At 44.0% G+C, this 22,589-nt stretch overlaps 1 protein-coding gene across 1 annotated transcript in view; it reads left to right on the forward strand.

Moving 5' to 3' along the window:
* Positions 1-22,589, forward strand: part of DST (dystonin) — a 637,844-nt gene that overhangs the window by 440,637 nt on the left and 174,618 nt on the right. The window contains exons 54-59 of the mRNA XM_088455927.1: positions 744-1,061; positions 4,683-4,849; positions 6,784-6,940; positions 7,032-7,158; positions 9,504-9,563; positions 19,845-20,077. Coding sequence (XP_088312053.1) covers positions 744-1,061; positions 4,683-4,849; positions 6,784-6,940; positions 7,032-7,158; positions 9,504-9,563; positions 19,845-20,077 — 1,062 coding nt within the window. The remainder of the gene's footprint in view (positions 1-743; positions 1,062-4,682; positions 4,850-6,783; positions 6,941-7,031; positions 7,159-9,503; positions 9,564-19,844; positions 20,078-22,589) is intronic.

The raw sequence follows: 22,589 nt of genomic DNA on the forward strand, positions 1-22,589 counted from the left end.
GAAGAAGTGTAAAGGTTGCAGCACGCTGTATATTAGAATTTGAAATAATATACAATTAGTTGGGTACGGGATCCTGTCGGTCAGGACGGTCCCAACAGCAGCATTCCGACAGAATCCCGTCAGAATTTGGGAAGTAACCCTTACCCTAACCCACCTTTCCTGCAGCCTAACCTTAACCCTTCCCTCCCGCAGTATAACACATACCCCCCCCCCCGCAGACTAACCTCAACCCTCTCCTGCCGCAGCTCAACCCTCCCCCTAGTATCTAACCCTTCCCCTGCAGCCTAACCTCCCCCCCCGCAGCTGACCCAAACCCTCCCCCTAGTACCTAACCCTTCCCTCCCGCAGCCTAATCTAACCCCCCTCCCTCCCCGCAGCCTAACCCAAACCCTCTCCCTCCCCCTAATTCCTACCCCTAAACCTAATTGTAGCCCTAACCCTGATAATCACCATCAGGTAGTCAGCGGTTGGGATTCTGGAGCCAGGATTTAGACTGTTGTAAGGATTCTGACCATCGGGATGCTGGCTACATCCATATACAATAGTATGGCTTTCTCTTCTGAAGGCTCAAACCAAATGAAGTGTCTTGCGAAGGTTGCCAGTCATGTTGTCTCACATAGACTAAAGCTCAGAACAATATTACACTTACTACACTATTTTGTCATTTTGTCATATTGCACTTTGCTTGCTTAGCAGCATGTTGCCGGTAGTTCATCTCTTCCATTCTTGTTTACTGCTACAAGATGCTAGAACAGGATATTGCAAGTCGTCAGAGCAGCATCAATGCCATGAACGAAAAGGTGAATAAATTCATGGAAACGGCAGATTCATTCTCGGCATCTTCACTACAAGGAAAGATGAGTGAGCTGTCTGAGCGCTTCTCCAAAGCAACTGAAAACACCAGAACTCGCATTGAGAAGATGGAAGACCTGAAGACACAGGTGGAACTGTTTGAGGATCTCTCTGAGAAAGTGCAGTCGTTCCTGGACAAAAAGTTAAAAGCATTAACAGATGTAGATGGACCTGGAAAGGATGTGACAGAGCTATCTCAGTTCATGCAGGTATATTGTGTATTAAATAGCGCATGTAAAACTGATTAAGTCATGCAAACCGCTGAGAAGAGTTACTAGATCTTACTGCTTTACCTTGGAATTTAAATGGATGACAGTGTGGGTCTGGAATATGGAGAACCCACTAATACATAATGTTACAAGGGCCTGCTGTAGATGTCCAAATGTTATACTGATTATTATTATCTTTTATTGATAAGGCTGTACAAGGGGATAAAACTGACAAGAAATTTAAGTACAGACTAATACAGACAGTATATACATTTACATATACAGTCAGGTCCATAAATATTGGGACATTGACAGAATTTTCATATTTTGTCCTCTATTCACCACCACAATGGCTTTGAAATGAAACAAACAAGATGTGATTTAACTGCAGACTTTCAGATTTAATTTGAGGGTAATTACATCCAAATCAGGTGAACGGTGTAGGAATTACAACGGTTTCTATATGTGCCTCCCACTTCTTAAGGGGCCAAAAGTAATGGGACAAACTAAACAATCCTAAATCTAACTTTCACTTTTTAATACTTTGTTGCAAATCCTTTGCAGGCAATTACAGCCTGAAGTCTGGAACGCATAGACATCACCAGACGCTGGGTTTCATCCCTGGTGATGCTCTGCCAGGCCTCTACTGCAAATGTCTTCAGTTCCTGCTTGTTCTTGGGGCATTTTCCCTTCAGTTTTGTCTTCATCAAGTGAAATGCATGCTCAATTGGATTCAGGTCAGGGGATTGACTTGGCCATTGCATAACATTCCACTTTTAGCCTTAAAAAACTCTTTGGTTGCTTTTGCAGTATGCTTCGGGTCATTGTCCATCTGCACTGTGAAGCGCTGTCCAATGAGTTCTGAAGCATTTGACTGAATATGAGCATATAATATTGCCTGAAACACTTCAGAATTCATTCTGCTGCTTTTGTCAGCAGTCACATCATCAATAAATACAAGGGAACCAGTTCCATTGGCAGCCATACATGCCCACGCCATGACACTAACACCACCATGCTTCACTGATGAGATGGTATGTTTTGGATCATGAGCAGTTCCTTTCCTTCTCTTCCCATCACTCTGGTACAAGTTGATCTTTGTCTCATCTGTCCATAGGATGTTGTTCCAGAACTGTAATGGCTTTTTTAGATGTTGTTTGGCAAACTCTAATCTGGTCTTCCTGTTTTTGTGGCTCACCAATGGTTTGCATCTTGTGCTGAACCCTGTATATTCACTCTTGTGAAGTCTTCTCTTGATTGTTGACTTTGACACATATACATCTACCTCCTGGAGGGTGTTCTTGATTTGGCCAACTGTTGTGAAGGGGTTTTTCTTCACCAGGGAAATAATTCTTTTGTCATCCACCACAGTTGTTTTCCGTGGTCTTCCGGGTCTTTTGGTGTTGCTGAGCTCTCCGGTGCATTCTTTCTTTTTAATAATGTTCCAAATAGTTGATTTGGCCACACCTAATGTTTTTGCTATCTCTCTGATGGGTTTTTTTGATTTTTCAGCCTAATGATGGCTTGCTTCACTGATAGTGACAGCTCTTTGGATCTCATATTGAGAGTCGACAGCAACTGATTCCAAATGCAAATGTCACACCTAGAATCAACTCCAGACCTTTTACCTGCTTAATTGGTAATGATATAACGAGAGAATAGCCCACACCTGTCCATGAAATAGCTTTTGAGTTGATAGTCCCATTACTTTTGGCCCCTTAAAAAGTCGGAGGCACATATTGAAACTGTTGTAATTCCTACACCGTTCACCCGATTTGGATGTAATTACCCTCAAATTAAATCTGAAAGTCTGCAGTTAAAGCACATCTTGTTTGTTTCATTTCAAAACCATTGTGGTGGTGAATAGAGGCCAAAATCTGAAAATTCTGTCAATGTCCCAATATTTATGGACCTGACTGTATACATAATTAAAGTGAGCATTTAGCACAATTATACAGAGACCGCAGAGTAGGGATGACCATCGATGGTTAACAACCATCAATCGTTAACCACCGATGGCAGATGTTTTGCCATCAATGTGGAAAGCCAATAGTCCTCCACCATCAGTGGTACAGAGCCCCCAGATGTTTTAGTGGGACACAGAAATTAGCTCCATCCATGACGCGACCTGCGAAACTTCGGCCCCACCTCTGATTGACTCTCTGTCCGGTGAGTAATAAAGGAGGGATGACCATTAGTCAGTGAAACCATCTACGATTCCCCTGTTGATGGTTTCATACTATTGAGATTAACCACCAATAGTAGCATCATTAGTGACCATAGATGGTTAATCTACCGATGGCCATCCTGACTACAGAGTTAGGAGGAGGCATGGGCAGTTTGAGAGGAGGGGGCTTGTGTGCAGCACAGTATACTCTGCCGGTGTGCATGCGCCTGGCATCTATTCACAGAAAAGGGAGAGCTTGGGTGCAGCCTGGCATACCCGTAAGTGCAGTCATCTACCATTTCCTACCAAACGCTGGAAAATGGATGAAAACAGTCATTCAGACAATGGGTTAAATCTGTTTCATTTAATTAGTCTGTCAGAATGACCAGTGTAATATTAATCACTTTACCCCTTCAAGACCATATGGTCCACCCAGAAAGTGGGAAGAGGTTTAGGGGAAAGTGGGAAAAAAGGTTAGATTGAAAAAATCTTACAATAACCATGAATATATTTATTTCTCTATCATTTAGTTTATGTCAGTGGTTACCAAGCTGGGTCTGTGGCACCCTGCGGTGTCGCGGGGCACTTGCAGTGGTGCCATGTGTTAGTGGTCCTGAACCAATTAAGTGCCTGATTCAGATATGTACGCTGTAGGACAGTCACTGCGTCTACGCAGCAGCTGTGCTACAATATGCAAAAGCCGCAGAAGGCGTCTTAAGTAAAAAGACACCCACAACCGGCTTCTGTGATCCGATGGCTGTGTCCAAAGATGCATCATCAGATCAACTGCTTGAACATCGGACATCTGAGTAACCCCCAGGTTATTTAGGATCTACTGCAAAATCATGCAGCTGGGGCCAGTAAAGCTGTGTCCAAAGATGCAGCCACTGGCTTTAGCACGCCTAGAAGACAAGGCAGAAACACCCCCTTTTTCTGGAATGCTGCCCCCAAATGCCAGGAGCATGTCAATCATCCTGTGGCTTTTAAGGCACTGCAGGACCTGATCTGCACATGCACAGCGCAGCTCTTGCGCATCTGCAGTTCTTCAATCATCGAAGATTTATGTGAACATCGGAGTTCCGTTAATCTCTGAGTCAGGCCCTGAATTATTTATGGCTCATGATAGGCAAAACCAGTGGTGGTGACTGTCAGTCATAAAATATGTGGAAATATGTGGACAAACTGAAGCATAACCCTGTCCAACACCTCATAACTGACCCTAAGGAATAAACTGCATGTAAGCACAATCTACTTAAGTTATTAATTTTTGCTGAATATCTCAAAGAGAAATTTTTGGCCTTATGTTAAACATAGAGAAACATCAGCTTGTTTCCCAGATCTTTTGATAATGTGACAGCCATTATACAGTAACTAAATATAATTTTAGATATTGAGACATGCTTGGATCTCCTAAAGGGAAATACAGAAACACATTGTTACTTTATTCTTTACAGGAAACAAGTAGTGAGTTACTGGAGCACAGGAGGAGCCTGGAAGATGTACAGAAGCTGGTTGATGAATTATGTGTATACGCTGTGCCTGGAGACAAGACACTTGTTTTGGAAAAAGTAAACACTATGTTAAAAAGGTTTCAAGATCTTGAAGAGACTGTTAAGGCAAAGTAAGTGCAAGCATGTAATAATCACCTGAATAAATATAAGATTGACATTTCAATAAATATGGTAGCAAGTGACTATTTCATTGTCCTGTGAACCAACTGTATTATTAGTCCCCAAATGAAAGCAGGGAACAGTTCCTCCAGGTACCCTCATATTCTAATTCTTCATGTCCTTAGTGAATTTTACATACAGTATGGAGCGCCTTTCTTGTAGATACCTGACATGATTGGGAACCTGTAATAGACGTACCTCTAGGTATTTTAGTCACATAGAGAACAATATGACATGGTGAAGGGCCATGATGTCATTTTAGTGGATTGTACCATTTATCAGCAAAAAGCGCTCTATCTATATATGTACTTTACAGTTAATACAGGAAAGGCTAATCTCATTTATATTAACAAAAACTTTCACAAGGTATGTGTAACTGGATGTGAGTGTAGGTCTGACGATAGCACTAGCAATCTCCTATGGCATGCTTAAGCTGTTGTAGTGTTGAGCAAAAAGTGCTTAACATATTAGGGTATATCCAATTGCGGATGTACTTTTTAAAAAAACCTGCAGCCACAGGGTTTTTCCCGCAGGGTTTTGTTATTCAATTACAGGACTGAAAATGGGACGCAGTGATTTCTATATATTTATACTCTTTTTCCTCGCACCTCTAGAGTAAGCCTGATTTTTCATAAACTGGTTAATTTTAGAAAAAATCAGCGGGGCCTGCTCTGGGACCCTGGCAGCACAGATAGGACTAAGTAAGCATTTGAAAGTTTCCAATTAGCTTAATTAGTCCTTAAATACTCACCTTCCGGAGCGGCGTCTTCTGCATCGAACCTCGGGAGCCTGGTCTTCTGTAGCAGGGTGAGTATGTGAGTGTAGTGTATGTGAGTGTTTGTAAGTGTATATGAGTGGGTGTGTGCATGAGTGCGTGTGTGACCCCCCCCCCCCTGTATAAGTGTATACGCCCCTGTAGCAGGTACTTGGAAAACTACATCTCCTAGCAGCCCTTGTGGCTCCCAGCACCCCCGGAGCCTCCCAGCAGTCCCCTTCCCAGTGACAAGATGGAGGGGAGGCCACGGAGACCACCTGAGACCCCCGGACATGTAAGAATAATTTTTTTTTTTTCATGCGTTGCAGGGTTTTCAGAACTCTTGTTTTTAACTGGATACTTTGACTCTATAAAATATTGAGCTCTTGATATTTATGATGTGTGTATATTGCTTTGCAGTTTAGTTAGTTTGTTATGTGCCAGGTGGATTGGTCAGTATGCTCCGATCTTCCCATCACAGAGAAAAATATCATGCATAAAATCCAAGTTTCACTTTATAGTGTCCATTCTAGTACCCTGCACCTGTCACAACGCATGCAGTTCCACTTTCCTGCCTGCGGTGTCGCTCTCTGCTCTGGTGCTTCAAGCACACTCTGGTCTGTATCTCTGCAGTTTGTTGCATCAGCTGAGTGTGCTAGAAGCACCAAAGCAGAGAGCGACATCCCAGACAGGAAAGAGGAACTGCACGGGTTGTGACAGGTGCAGGGTGCTGGAATGAACACTACTTTTAAGGCATAGCTCCCAGCTGTCTTGATTACAATCCCAGTTCCTGTGCCTCACAGTGGGCGAATATACATTAAAGTGGGTGGAGATTCATCCTAAAGTTGGCATTTACTGGCAGTTTGGGGGATCTGGAGGGGGCTTATTTTGTCCTGTCGGGAAGTATGTTCAGTGTATAGCAACAAAGCAAGCTAGATGCGTGACATCACAAAACAAGATTTTCCCCTGCAACACGATCTTTTACTGTACTGTAAATGACTACCCTTGTGTTGTTCTGCTAGGAATGATTAGCCAACTGCTTCTATTGCTATTGCTCTACTTCTAATATTAGAGACAATAATTCTGACATGTTTGTATATCATTAATGGTTTCTTGTAATTGTATACTCAGGGAAGAAGATGTATCATCCTGCCAAAACCAAATGGATTCTTTCCAGTCTTTAGTTAAATCTTTAAAACACTGGTTCACCTTAGTGAATGATAGAATTCCTGCAGCAACACTCACACTGTGTTTGGAAGATCTGTCTAAACATTTAAAAGAAATGAAGGTACGTTGAATACATGAGAGGCCGGGACACCGTGTTCTGTAGAGTGTGATGCAAATATACGTTTAAAACATTATATGTTTCCTATTTTCAGATTTTACAGGAAGAGTGGACACACAAAGGACAAGAGGTTCAGAAAGTAAACAGTAAAGGGACAGCACTCTGTAACTTCATTAACGCTGTGACCTCTCCTGCTAAAACTAGATCAGCTGTCAAATCAGGTATTCGTCATATGTACAGATGCGTTCTCACTCGTCTTTGCAGCAGTCGCGTCAAACAGCCCCTCTTGGCGCTCCTGTTCCTGTGAGATTCTGCTAGCGCCGGGGCGTCATTTTTTGCCGAAAAATGCGTCTAAGTCCAATGCGACTAGGAGACTGTGCTGATTCATTTCATATGTGACACTTTATATCTGGGGAGAGTGGTATCTTCTACATCCTCTGTGTCAGATTGGGAGGTATATTTACTAAAGTGTGGGTTTATAGAAGTGGAGGGGTTCTCCATAGCAACCAATCAGATTCTACTCATCATTTATCTAGCACCTTCTAGAAGATAATAACTACATACCTCCACTTCTATAAATCCACTCTTTCGTAACTATACCCTTAGGATTCAGCCTATCACTGATATGGACTAATATAAATTCCTTCATGTCAGCTGCCATCACCGGATGTGGAAGCACCATATGGAATGCAGTGAATGAGTGACATTATTAATGTTGTAGGTTCTCACACAATCTTTGCACCCTAATATACTGATGGCATAAAATGGGCATATCATAAGGAGCTGTAGCAATAAATGATAATAATGGTAGAAACAAGGATAGAGGCATGAGACAAATATTCAAACAATATCACTAGAATAGTAAAATTCTTAATCTAGCAGTACAAGTGACTTATAAACTAAGACCGTAAACATCATCAGTGAGGAACAACAATTTAAGGTACTGAGAGAAGCCGAAGGGAGTGCGGGAAAGTGTGGGAAGCTGACAATAGTAAAGGGGGAGATATCTAAAGGAAGGAAAGGGAATAATCTGGGTATTTGTCACTAATTAGTCAAATAGATAAAATGAGCCATTTGGGGATCACAAATGAAGTGCTCCCGCAGTGGAACAACTTTGGGGTAGGGTGTCATTTGGGGGAGGATATGATGTCAATGTTCCCTTGAAAAGTCACAGAGACAGATTGAATAAGGGGGTGATTCAGCTTGGGACGGAATTGGAAAGCTGCATGCAAGCAGCTACGCGATTCCGTGCTTGTAAATATGTAAATGCAGCAGGTGTATGACACTCCCTGCTGCATTTGTGATCCCAGCACTGCGACCTAGGTCGCAGGCTGGGATAACCATCGCCACCAGCCAGCTGAGTAAGCCTCAGCTTACTCAGACTGGCTAGCTTGCGAGACCAGGAAACTGTGTCTGTGAACGCAGCCCCTGGTCTTGCCACTCCCGGAAAACAGAGAGGACATGCCCCCCGTTTCCAGGAACGCTGGCGCAAACTACTCAGAGTGATCGGAATCCGCTCGCTCGCCCAGCAAAAGACAGCTCAGTGTAATGAGTGACAGGTGAGGCCGTTTATGGATGGTAACAGGGGCAGGACACTAATAACAGGGGAGTGGAGGTGCGAACGCTGGTGTGTTGAGTGTAGCAACGCCGTTTCAGAGGCGTGCATAATTATCAGCCGACGTCATAGTACATGTCACCTGCCTGTTAATTACACTTAAGTCCTCGCAGTGTTTGCGGTAAGGTAAGGCAACCACAAGCGCTGCGAGCCCTTCCGATGGTCCTCGATGTACCAATGTTTAAATACACTTCCTGGAGGTGAAGTGCGCTAGTGAGCGTCTCTACATATGCTAATGGGCGTCTATAGTCACAAAGTGATCGCTCGCAAACACAAAGTGGGCGTGCTTATGCCTGTCCGAGCGAGCGCCTGCCATGCCATCACTTAGGCCAATTTGCATACGCTGGATGCAAGTGATCGCATTTAGCAAGCGACTCTGAATCACGTGCTGTGTGCGATTACGAAGGACCCTTCATCGGGAATCTGCGTTCAATGCTGAATTAGCCCCTAAGTGCGGTAGCTTTCAGGTGGCCTTGTGCATTAACTCACAGAGGCTGATTCTTCACAATGCCTATGGAGGTGCAAGCAGAATCAGCCTACCCAAATGGGCGGATAAATGACAGCTTGTTATTGTAACTTCCCCAATGGATCTTGAAAATATGAAATGCCATATCCTATATTTTGATAGAAATTGTATAACTTGTTAGCATTTTCTTTTCCCTGTATCAAGCAGAACTAAGCAAATACTGAGGTTGGAGTGCCTTTCAGATATGTTTGTACTTATTTTTATATGTACAGCATTTACTTTTCATTAGGAAAACTTTGCATATATGTAAAGCAGTCTCTGGGCTTTGCACATAAAGTAGATATTATATTTTCTATGTTTAAAGCTGTCTTCCATTCATTTGCATTTATTCTCTTGGCTTACAATTCTTATTGTCCATCTCTGTGTAGATTATGTCTTTTTTCCTAAATCATATATTTCACACAGTATATGTCCTTGGCTTATAGGGAGGAGCTTAGTCAATGGTGCTGCGTCACCTGCTGTAAAGGAGAATTTAACAAATAAAGGTAAGTGAAGCCATGAACCAGACAATATTGGAATCAGAGTGTGCAGGAGATATGATAGATATGTAAAAATACATCAAGATAATTTCTCACCTGCATTTCAGTGTTAGGAAAGAGATCCGTTTACTTTTTCTGACCCTTTAAAATGTTATTACAATAGCAAGTGGAAGTTACAAATCTGGAACACGTTTTGTTCTTATATAATGTGTGCGCTATTTTGTCATTAATTTAATGACCTTATGATAAGCGGTTACAGTAAGCCCTGCATGGAACACACTGCTTTCTGTGGCTTACTTATTTTAACTAACGCAGTCATGTTAAATGTAACTATATGGTGATGATTTCTTCTAATTACTGTTATATATTATGTATTTCAATATGCATCTGGTATATTGAAATACCAGATAAATTCCATAAAATACTTTTATGTCATTTTATTAATTTATACCATTTTAATTTTATTTAGTAAATATATCTAGTTTATGAATTGCCAACATGAAAAAATGCTGTGCTAAAGCTCTTTTTGACATTACAAGTTTAGATAGATGCAAGTGCACTTAATTTTATGGGAAATCTTATGAATATGAGGGCCGCAGATGGTGGCATCTGCTGGGGATGGAAAGTTTGCAAAGGCCAATCAAATGGATCAAGGACATTTCCTTGTAAATATGGACTAGGGGCCTGATTCAGACCCACTTGCGAGCGGCTGTCCGCTCGCAAGTGGGTCGATGTTATGCACTGAGCATGCGCACGACGGAGGGAGCTCCGTCGTGCGCATGCGCCAGACGCGACGAGCGAAGGAAAGTCCTTCGCTCGTTGTGTCCGATCAAAGGGGGCGTGCTGTCAATGTTGATTGACAGCACGCCCCCTTTGGTGGGCGTGCCGGGGGCGTGCCTCCCTGCCGGGGGCGTTCCCACGGGAACGCCTCCCGTCAGAAGCCGGCCCACTGACATCACTAGTGATGTCAGTGGGAGTGATTTTGGCTCTGATAGAGCCAAAATCACTCCGGAGCTTGCGGTTGAAAACCTCAACCGCAGGCTCCGGCTCGCAATTTCGATGGTCGCGATGGTCTCGACCATCGCGGCCATCACAAAGCACGCTCGTATAGCCTGTGGGTGGTGACCCACAGCTATATGAGCGTCCAGGAGGACGCTCCATGAAAATGGAGCCCGGCCCTCATTCAGAGCGTGCGCTCTGCTCAGAGCGTACGGCTCTGAATGAGGGCCTAGGTGCACAAGCACCAATACTTTAACAGTGCAATGCGGGGAAAGAATGAATGTTGTGCGATGAGACAAAGGCCCTCATTCAGAGCCGTACGCTCTGAGCAGAGCGCACGCTCTGAATGAGGGCCGGGCTCCATTTTCATGGAGCGTCCTCCTGGACGCTCGTATAGCTGTGGGTCACCACCCACAGGCTATACGAGCGTGCTTTGTGATGGCCGCGATGGTCGAGACCATCGCGACCATCGAAATTGCGAGCCGGAGCCTGCGGTTGGGGTTTTCAACCGCAAGCTCCGGAGTGATTTTGGCTCTATCAGAGCCAAAATCACTCCCACTGACATCACTAGTGATGTCAGTGGGCCGGCTTCTGACGGGAGGCGTTCCCGTGGGAACGCCCCCGTCAGGGAGGCACGCCCCCGGCACGCCCACCAAAGGGGGCGTGCTGTCAATCAACATTGACAGCACGCCCCCTTTGATCGGACACAACGAGCGAAGGACTTTCCTTCGCTCGTCACGTCTGGCGCATGCGCACGACGGAGCTCCCTCCGTCGTGCGCATGCTCAGTGCATAACATCGACCCACTTGCGAGCGGACAGCCGCTCGCGAGTGGGTCTGAATCAGGCCCAAAAGTCCTGTAGAGGGTGTAACTTCATGCGATATCATGACATCATGTGTGATGTTACGGCCCCCAGCGCATTTGCATCATGATGTCACTGAGATAAGGCCAGGAGCAGGGAGAATGTGCCCAGTGCCTCTCCAAGCACCCTACAAGCTGGATTATCGTGACACTGGGGCAGCAACTATGCCATTCCTCTACCATATGCTTTGGGTATTGGCACTGGCTACACCATCTACTTTATGGCCTTGATTTACAACACAAGATTTGATTTCTTTGTCACCTCTGAGATCTCAGAGAAAGATTGGCTCATTTAGGGGTATATTTACTAAGGTGCAGGTTTTTAGAAGTGGAGATGGCAACCAATCAAATTCTAGCTATTATCTTTAAGAAGGTACTAGATAAATGATAGTAGAATCTGATTGGTTGCTATGGGCAACAACTCCACTTCTAAAAACCTGCACCTTAGTAAATATACCCCTTAGAGATGGTACTTAGAACATACATAGAGAAAGAACGCATGTAATAAAGTGTACTTTCATACAGATGCTTAGTTGGACACAGATCTGAAGATGCGTCTGTCTCAAAACCAGTAGCTTTGTGTCAGGCATACTTACTCCCTAGCATAGTGTACAGATATTGCAGAAACTTGGATTGTCAGTGTAAGTAGTGACTGCTACAGTCTCATTACCCTATTTGTCCATAGTATACTAATGTAATGAAATGTCATTTATATAAGAAAAATAAAATTATTGTCTTGATAATGTTGTTAATGCGAAAGTTGCATGTTCCATATAAAATGTAATTAATTCCAAATAAAACTTACTTGCTGGTTCCACTTTAACAATACAGTGGAAATCATGGTACTTGCAGCAGTCAAATGGAAATGTCAATAAAAAAAAATGGGAAATGGAATTCTATTACTTCTTAAACTGTAGGCACAACGTTAATGACATGCTATCAGCTGGAGGGTCAGTGTGCAGTTAGACAATCAGAGGCAGCTAGATGCACCGTCATCAACATTGTCAGCAGTATGCAACAGTTTATATATGGATGGATCTGTACATGTTTTAGATGTGCATACTTATAAAGGGATACACTTTGCACCATAGACTATGCTGATGTCCCCTCCCTCTCATTAATAATTTAAGACATAAAGAAGTCGTAACCGCTCAGTGGACCTGATTCAGAGCCGCTCGCTCCCATCGTATGCAAATACAGCGCACGCCCAGAAAGGCAGGCAATCACACGGCAAGGTATTAGCACACCCACTATGTCTTGGTGAGCGATCACTTTGTGTGTACAGACACCCACCAGCTATTCATAAGACACCACTTGCGCACGTCATCTCCTGGAACAGCATGAAAACATTGGTACATCGAGCACCATCGGATGTGCTCGCAGTGCTTGAGGTTGACTATAACTTGGCACATGCACTGCGATCACTTCAGTGTGAAATACAAACAGGATTTGTGTACAATGACACTGCCTGTTAATTATGCACGCCTATGAAACGGTGTTGAAACACACAGGCACGCCTGCGTTTGTACATCCACTCCCCCGTTTCTAGTGGTCTGACCCTGTTACCACCCACAAATGGCCTCTCCTGTCACTCATTCAACTGGGCTGTCTATGCTGGGCGAGCGAGCGCTTCCCAATCTTTCGAGTGATTCGCACACGCGCATTGTTATGCATACGCATGCGCAGAATGCAAATATCGGCCAGTTACGAGCGATCGCATCCTAGCGAGCAGGTCTGAATCAGGTCCAGTATCTTAGTAGAACAGCTTAATCGTTGGAATGAATAAAGGGGGTGGTTTTAAAGTAGACTGGTCTTCATGACATTTTCTGGATGATCTGACGATTTGCAAAACTAAGTGTAGATTGCTTTTACGGGGGGGGGGGGGGGTTCCAATGACTGCGATGTTTACATGTGCCAATCATTGTTGCTGATCAAAAAGGTGCATTTTTACTTATGAAAAGACATTATGGTCAGACAGTTTTGTGGCTTGCACATTGTGAAGTTTAGATATTGTCTATGTTGTGCTTAACACTAGATGGAGCTGCTGTCACATTTTGACAAATTGGCTGTAAATGATCAGAAACAAAACTGGCTCAGACTTGCAAAGGTTTTAGTGTTTCATCCAATGCATTTCCGTTTGTTCCATGCACAATAATAATGGGAAAATATTAGTATGCTGTGGTAAATCTATTTTATATAATGTTGGATATCAACAATAATCTGTTGGTTAACTCTCTAAATTGAGACTGCAGAGAGCAATCATTTTGATTAATTATATGTAAGTCAGGAAACTGTTATTAACACAAGTGAAGCTAGTATATTTTCTAAGCAAATAGGTGGCAATGAAAATGGGTTTACCCTGTGGTACAGATGTACCCAGCTAATTTGTTGCTCACAGCGCACCATTCAGGCCTCTGTGTCACGCCATGGAACGTTACGTGATGGCTGGAATTTGGCGTACCGTGGTATTCTTCAACGAAAGATACGCTACGGCATGTAATCCACCGCTTAACCGCTGGGTGGCGAGTGCTCCACTGATGTAATTTGTACTGAATACCATAATGTTAAATTGGATGGATATCACGTTCACGCAGTGTATCACGTTCACGCAGTGTATTTGCATATTGCATGTTCGCACAACCAATCTTTTTAATATCACATAAGCTCTTAGAACGGAACGCAAATTAGTATACATACTGTATATAACTGTCCAGTAGTGTAATTGCCGTGTTCTTATGACGGTATAAACCATACTACACATTAATGAGATGCTCGCACAGCTTTCATTTAGACGGGATGAATTATTCTCTAATGGTGGGGTACTGTGTATATATGTACTAGTATAATATTTTGAAAGGAACACATTTTTTTATTATTAAAAACAGCAGCGGGTGGGTGGATTGCACAAGGATGAGCCCACTATTGACATTGTACACATTGTCTGCTGTAGTTCACAGGCGTCACATCACGTACACGACAGGTGCGGTTCTTGATATGGCTGGCGAGTGTGCTAGAGGTCAGGTGATCACCATGCTACAGTGCTTGTCCCGGGTTCAAGACCTATAAATTAATTTTTTTAAAGGGGTTTCTGTATTACAAACTGACTGTGCATTTTAATCCGCACACTTGCTGCACTGTTGGCACGTCGGCGCTGTGGTGGCTGCCAGCTATGGGGGTTGCAATGGAATCTCTGGCAACATTGACGCAATTGTGCAACTTCAAACGCACAGTCAGTTTGTAATACAGAGACCCCACTTTTAAATCAAGCCCACTACTAGTTTCTAAAGTCATGACATCACTATAGTGTCTAAGTCTGGGATGCAGTGTGTGTGACTCCCGACCCACTGGGCATGTATGAGCCTCCCGTATGCCACATTATATCGCAATTAGCAGGGCTCTATATGGTGTAAGGGGCTGCTCCACTGGGCATGCGCCAGAGATCCCATTGCAACCCCCAGAGCTGGCAGCCACCACAGCTTAAAACCCCACTTTCAAACAGCTCATTGCTAGTTTCTAAAGTCATGAAATCACTATAGTGTTTAAGTCTGGGACAGTGCCGTGGTGCTGACATTGACGCAAGCGTGCAGCTTCAAACGTATAGTCAGCTTGTAATACAGAGACCCCAGTTTTTAACAGACCCCACTACTAGCTTCTAAAGTCATGACATCACTATAGTGTCTAAGTCTGGGATGCACTGTGGACCTCATTCAGAGCCGCTCGCAAAATGCGAACGCTCGCTCTGAATGAGGGCGGCCGCTTCTATCTTCAGAACCGGCCTCCTGGCCGCTTGCTAGGCTGTGGGTGACCACCCACAGCTTTAGCGAGCGCCAGGTTGTTGGTCGCGATGGTCATGGGCTTGCGGTAGGGTCTTGTCTACTGCAAGCCCCAGTGAGCTTTCGGCTCTATTAGAGCACGGAAGCTCCCAACTGACATCACGAGTGATGTCAGTGGGGCCGCCCCCAAACGGCAGGTGTTCCGTCGGGAAAGCCTCTATTTGTGTAGCCACCCGCCCCGCCTACAAAACAAGGCGAGCTGTCGATCATCAGCGACAGCCGCCCCTTTTGCAGTGAGTCCCGGAGCAAGAGAATTTCTCTCTCGCTCCGGGACTTGCGCACGCGCAGTGCGGCCGCTGCCTGTGCGCAGGACCTCAACATCGACCCGCTTGAGAGCGCATAGGCACTTGCGTTGTGGGTCTGAATGAGACCTGTGTGTGACTCCCGACCCACTGAGCCTCCCGTACGACTGAGCATAGCGCGACTAGCAGGGTGCTACATGGTGTATGCAGCGCCGCACCACACCACTTTCTTGTGCACAACGTGCATCAGCAGTACAGTGGCATAAAGTAGCATAGAAATGCCAGGTGGTGGGAAGTTGTGGATAATGTATTGAGTTCAGTAAGGGTTGGATAACGAACTTCAATAGCTTGGTCTTTATGCAATGCTGGGAGTGCGTCTTTTTGGTCAAAACAGATATCTGTATAAATGACAGAACTCACACACGACCAAGTGATTTCTTTTTAATCCTGTAGTGAAGATTAAAGAAAAAAAAAAAAATTTCCTGGTTCAAACACCCGGGACAAGCACTGTAGCAAGACGATCACCTAACCTCTAGCCCACACGCCAGCCATATCAAGAGCTGTACAGATCGTGTATGTGATGTCACGTCTGCGAATTACAGCAGGCAATGTGCACTATGAGCCTCCATATGCCACAGCATAGTGCGACTGGCATAAGGAAGCGGCTCCACTGGGCATGCACCAGAGATCCCATTGCAACACCCAGAGCTGACAGCCACCACAGCGCCGTCACGCCGACAGTGCCTCAAGTGTGTGGATTAAAACCCCACTTTCAAACAGCTCATTGCTAGATTCTAAAGTCATGAAATCACTTTAGTGTTTAAGTCTGGGACTACGCCAGCAGTGCCATCATTGATGCAAGTGTGTCAGTTTGTCATATAGAGACCCCTCTTTCAAACAGAACCCGCTACTAGTTCCTAAAGTCATGAAATCACATAGTCTGGGACAGCGCCGACAGTGCCTTGTGTAGCTTCAAACGCGCAGTCAGTGTGTAATACAGAGCTGTGCATGCGTGCGTGTGAAATATTTTTATAAAAAAGTACAGGACTCACACTCTTAATGTAATGCTTTATTAGACATTCTTCTACAGCCCTGATTACATGAGGAAAACGCTGTACTAGAGTGTACCGAATCACTGCTTCTGTCAGTCAGTCATCGAGCAGTGATACAGAAAATGCATTGGAAATCTGACGTATGCGCTATTTTGTTTAGGAAAAGTGACACCTGATGTACAAAATGTTGTATTACACGTTCTGACTTTTTTCCATTGCTACACTATGTTCCGTTACGAAACATTCTGTGTGGCGCGACTCAAGGTGTAGTGTGTGGCGCGAGATGCATGGCGCGCTACATGGCGTATGGAGCAACAAACTAGCTGGGCCCATCTGTATATCATTTTAATACTAAACCCTTTGAGGTAGGACTGTCTTTATGAATTATGGTGCACCCAGCAAATTTAGTATCAAACCTTCTAAAGAGAACAAGCCCAGAGTAACCAAACAGCCTCTATCTATCATTCATGAAGTACATAAAATGATAGCTAAAGACTGATTGATTTCTATTGGTAACTTCTCAACTGTCCTCTTTAGAAGGTTTAATACATCTCTCCGATTGAGAGATGAGTTTGAAAAAAGTTATATTTCAAATCTCTACAGCTAAATAATACAATTAAGTTTGAACTAATCATTGAATTATGTTTTCGGTGGATATTGCAAGCAAATGCAATAAAATATAAAATTTTAACATGACGGGTCTGCTTAAAATTACAGACTCCCTTGTTCTTTTTTATTGCATACTAGGGGAAGATGTACTAAGCTCTAGAAAGTGATAAACTACAAGCCACTCAGCTCCTAACTGTCATGTTACAGGCTGTGTTTGAAAAATGAGAGTTATGAACTGATTGATTGGTAGTTTATCACTCTCCAATTTATCATTTTCCAGAGCTAAGTACATCTGCCCCTTAACCACTATCCCAAAATGTCCAAGAGACTCCCGAATTACGAGAATTCGCAGCATTGTGCAACAGGGGGCAGAATATGATGACACGATTTGGGTCATCCCGTTCCATGATACTGGCCACTCACCCGGAGGAGAGTTAGATACAGTAGGCAACAGGGGCGTTTTTTTGAGAGGAGGAGGCCCGCGTGCATCCCCCGTCATGGGCCCCCTCCTCTCACCCCGGCGGCTGCCAGCCGACTGACGCGGCTGGACGGCCACCGCAGAATCAGTAGACTCTGGGCACTAGAGTGTGCCCATAGTCTACTGCGCATGCGCAGATCACCGGGGAAATGGTGCAGCTGCCATTTTCCCAGTGATTTCCTCACAGCGCATGTGCAAAATGCCGGAAAAATGGCCGCGGCGGCCATTTTCCTGCGTTTTGAGCAGCACTGAGAGACCCGACGTGGGACCTCGGAGAGGTAAGTTTTAGATAATGTGGGTGCAGGGTGTACGGTGCGGGCCCCCACCGCACACCCTGCACCCGTTATAGATACGCCCCTGGTAGGCAAGCATACTTAATGGGCAGCCCTGCTTTCAGGCAATATCCTGCATAGCTGTCATTTGGATTAATTGTTTTCTTCTGTCTGAGCTAATATCTATTTGCATTCTTTCCCATTATTTTCTATTTTATTAGAGTGGAAAGTGACCATTATATTTTATTTATAAAACCGGGCAGACCAACAGACATTTTATCTGGCAGCCTGACACCCGGCAGATATCACTGGCATACACTGTGTGACATCTCACAGTGTATTGGCCCCAATATCTGCCCTCCACCTCTGGGGAGGAGACATTTCCCCGTTCCTTCCCTGAGAAAGTCTGTCGGTTGACATTTTAACTTGACTATCCAGTGTGCCCGACCGATTAATATTTAACACTTGGTCGGCCACATACACACTACAATTATCAGGGCGATCCGCGGATATTGTGCGGATCGGCCCGATAATTGTAGAGTGTATACCCAGCATAAGGAGCACGGATTCTGCAGCACCATATGATTTACAAAATATAAACATAAAATACAGACAAGTGGCAAGAGAGAGAATAGCATCAGTAAAAATCAATACAGACTGAGTACTTAAGTAAGAATATAGAAATAGAACATATACAAAAAGGAGAAGGAGACAGGACGTAGGAAGGGCCATGTTCAAAAGAGCTAACATTTAAAAGTGCAAGAACATTTCTATGATTCCTAATGCTGCAAAGGTCTGGCATATGCCATGGTGCAACACTGCAACCACAAGCAAGTGGCCCAAACTAAGCTATCAGTGTACCACAATGGAAAAATTGTTGTACGAAAACCGCCTAGGTATGGCTTTGTAGAGACAATAAAATATGAAATTGGTTATCTCAAAGAACCAAAATCCAATACAATATCTGCCAACCCCTTCTGACTACTATTCAATGCAGATATTATTCTGGTGATTTATACAATACACAGAGCATTCTAGTGACCCATATATGGAACATTTTAGTAACCTTTACATAATAGAGACTGCTTTCCAGTGACCAATTTACAGTACAAAGAATTTTCTCTACAATGCTAAGAGCAATCTAGTGTATGTTATACAGTACAGAGCATGCTGGTGACTATTATACAGTAAACGGAGCATTTAATGTCTTCTGTACAAACTCAGGGCCTGATTCAGACCCGCTTGCAAGCGCATTGCGCTCGCAAGCAGGTCGATGGTGGCCCAGTGCACACGAGCCCCGGAGCGAGCGCAAAAAGCGCTCGCTCCGGGACTCACTATAAAAGGGGCAGCTGTCGATGTTGATCGACAGCTCGCCCCATTTTGTAGGCGTGGCGTGGGGTGGCTTCACAAAAGGAGGCGTTCCCATGCGAACGCCTGCCTTTTTTGGGCGGCCCCACTGACATCACCAGTGATGTCAGTGAGAGAGCTTCCGGTTCTATTTGAGCCAGAAGCTCTCTGGGGCTTACGGCCACGAGACCCTACCACAAGGGTCTCGTCTCAAGCCCGATGGTCGCGATGGTCTTGACCATCACGACCATCGTCATTGCCGCTCGCAATAGCTGTGGGTGGTAACCTACATCTATGCGAGCGGCCAAGAGGCCGCAACTAAAGAAACCTGCGCCCACCCTGATTCAGAGCGAACGCTCGCTTTTTGCACCCTAAATTCCTCTATATAATGTCACATTTCATAGTGTTTACTATTTGCGTTACTATTGACTATTAAAATGTTTTATTTCTCAAGTAACTACTTGTTCCAAAATTGTACATCTGTAGAATCTGTGGAATTGTCATTTTGTTAATTATTTCATTAAAAGTACCCATGTATTTTTTTATCCTAGTAATGGCTATTGTTAAACAACATAAATGTTTTCTGCCTCCTAGAGCTGGCTGTTGTGCAGAAGGGAATGGTGGATGTGAATGAAGGCTATGACCATTTGGGGAACTTGCTAAAAGAAAAAACTGGCATGTTGGAGGCGCAGATTTCTCAGCTGCAGCAAGTCCAGGAGGAAACTAACTCCTTGGTGCATTGGCTGAAGAAAATGCACACAACTGCTGCTGCCTGGAAAGCTCCCACGGATAGTAAATCAGTACAAGCCCAAGTACAGCAACATAAGGTATTGTGGATATAAGCAGATATATGTTTAAGTATCAGAATACATACAAACATGCAATTCATTCTGCCCACACTAATCGTAGGTTTGGTCTGGTCATTTTATTTAGCTATAAACTGACCAGATTGGATGTGAATTCGATCAAGCTTAGTGGAACATTACCTGATGACAGTAGCAGCTTCTTTGTGCTCACCAGTTAACATGATACATATTATGGGACATTGATAAGGTTGTCAGTAAATAGTAGGCTTTAAGGACATATTATGACGGTGCCTGAGAATATATATGACAAGCAGCGTAACAGTGCTAATGGAATAGTCTGGCATATTTATGTACAAAAAATATATATACTGCAGTGGTTCCCAAACTAGGTGACGCGGGTCACTTGTAGGGGTACCACGGCTTGGAGGTCCTGGACCAAATCAAATTATTTATAGTCAATGTGATAGGTATAACCAGAGCTGGTGGCTGCCAATCATAAAATACGTGGACAAACATAATCATAACCCTGTCCAACACCACATACCTGACCCTAAGGATGACAGGTAAGCACAATGGCCCTCATTCAGAGCCGCTCGTTAGCGGCAGTACGCTTGTTCCGAGCGATGTTTGCACATCTGCGCATGCGTACGGTTTTTAGTACGCATGCGCGAACTAGTCAGTGCGGCCGAAAATCGTTTGTACGCTATATTGCGAGTGCCTGCTATTTTGAGTGACAGAATGAGGCGTATGTGGGTGGTAACAGGGGAAGGTGCTTGAAAATGGGGAGTGGAGATCCGAACGCAGGCGTGCTTAAAGGTCAAAACGGGCGTTTTATGGGTGTGTATATTTAAAACAGCAGCGTCATTGAGTACGTCACTGGGTTATTTTATAGCCAGAACTGCTCGCAAATTTGTGGTAGCAAACACCAACCACAAGAATAGCGAGCAGTTCATACGCTGGTCGATGTACTCGATTAATCTAATAAATAGCGGACATGACGTATGGTGCGAGCGGCCAGGGGGCGTTTTTAACAAATAAACGAGCATATGTTTTGCTCGTTCGTTCAGACTTAGAGGTGTGAACAGACTGCAATGTGCGTACGGATCATTTGAATAGCCACCCCTTGTTTTTAAACGAACGACCGCAAATAGCGAACGGCTCTGAATGAGGGCCAATGTACGGAATTTCTTACATTTTTGATTGTTTCAATTAGAAACATTTGGCCTAGGGGTGCCATTGAACAAAAATGTTATAGTTCAAAAAACTTTGGGAACCGCTAATACAGTATAAGAAAATATGTAAAACCAGAAATACTATTGGGCTATTTTGATAACATTTTCCACCTTTTATTGTTGGAAAGTAAAATAAATACTAATCTAATATTTAAAGCGACAATATGTATAAAACAGAAATTAAAGATTAAAGGCAAAATTTGCAAATAATTCATTAATTGAAACCAATTGCCGTTTTATAGCTAAAATTTAACTACAGCTTTCTTAAGCTTGGTTCACACTGACAGATACATTGACCGATCAATTGATCAGCCAATGTATCTGCTGCCCGTTGGGCAGTGTGTACCCGCGATATGTCGGTGAACGTCAGCATTCACAGACATGTCGCATTGGCTGTGCTGCGCAGCTGATGGACAGATATGTCTGCAGACCGCCTGTACACACAGAGCAGCAGACGCGAGGAGGGGGGTGGGACACACCCCCGCCCTCTGGGACACGCCCCCTGGTTTGCCGGAACCCGCGGATGATGGTCGTTCAGTGTGTATGAACGACCATCTTCTGCAGATATATCTGTCAGGTGTGCACCCACCTTAAATGTCACAACAACAACCCTGTGGGAGATATAGGAAGACAGTTTGAAAACAGCCAAAGATACTCTATAAATAAAAAGCAAATCTAATTATTAATAACTGGCAGCAATTGTCTGGCACTGTTCTGCAAAAGTTCATACATGTCCCTTGATATCTCAAGTGATTCTGTCTCCTGACCCACCCGATTAAATTATCAGATCTTCCTAATTCACCCATCAACAGTGCAACACGTGGTCAAATTAGAAACCAAATGCCTGGATCACTGCATGTGTACGGCAGCTTTAGTTATATCAAATGGCTAAATCGTAAGGACTGTTATTATTGTAATTCATCCATCTGATGTGCACAATGCAAATACTACCTGATAAGGCTGACTTAATGCTTCAGCAGAAGGTAATCTCTGTACAAATCTCTTTTTGGCAGCTGGTCAACTTTATTCACTAATGTAACTAATGTATAACTTAATTAGTGAGATCCGTCTTTGCACATGATTAACTTCTACACATGCTAAATTAGCTGTGAAGCAGCTGTTGTAACTATCAGTGATGCAGAACGTCTACAGCACGCTATGTTAAAAATCATAGTCTGTGAATCACTTCCACACTTGGAGATAAATGCTGCACAAAACATTGAGCCCCCTACTGGCTGTTGGTGGCATATCTGTATTTTGTTCAGGGTGCACAACGCACATGGGGCCTGATTCAGAGCCGC

Source organism: Taudactylus pleione, unplaced genomic scaffold (assembly GCF_031769625.1).
Source record: "Taudactylus pleione unplaced genomic scaffold, aTauple2 ptg000678l, whole genome shotgun sequence".
Taxonomy (NCBI): domain Eukaryota; kingdom Metazoa; phylum Chordata; class Amphibia; order Anura; family Myobatrachidae; genus Taudactylus; species Taudactylus pleione.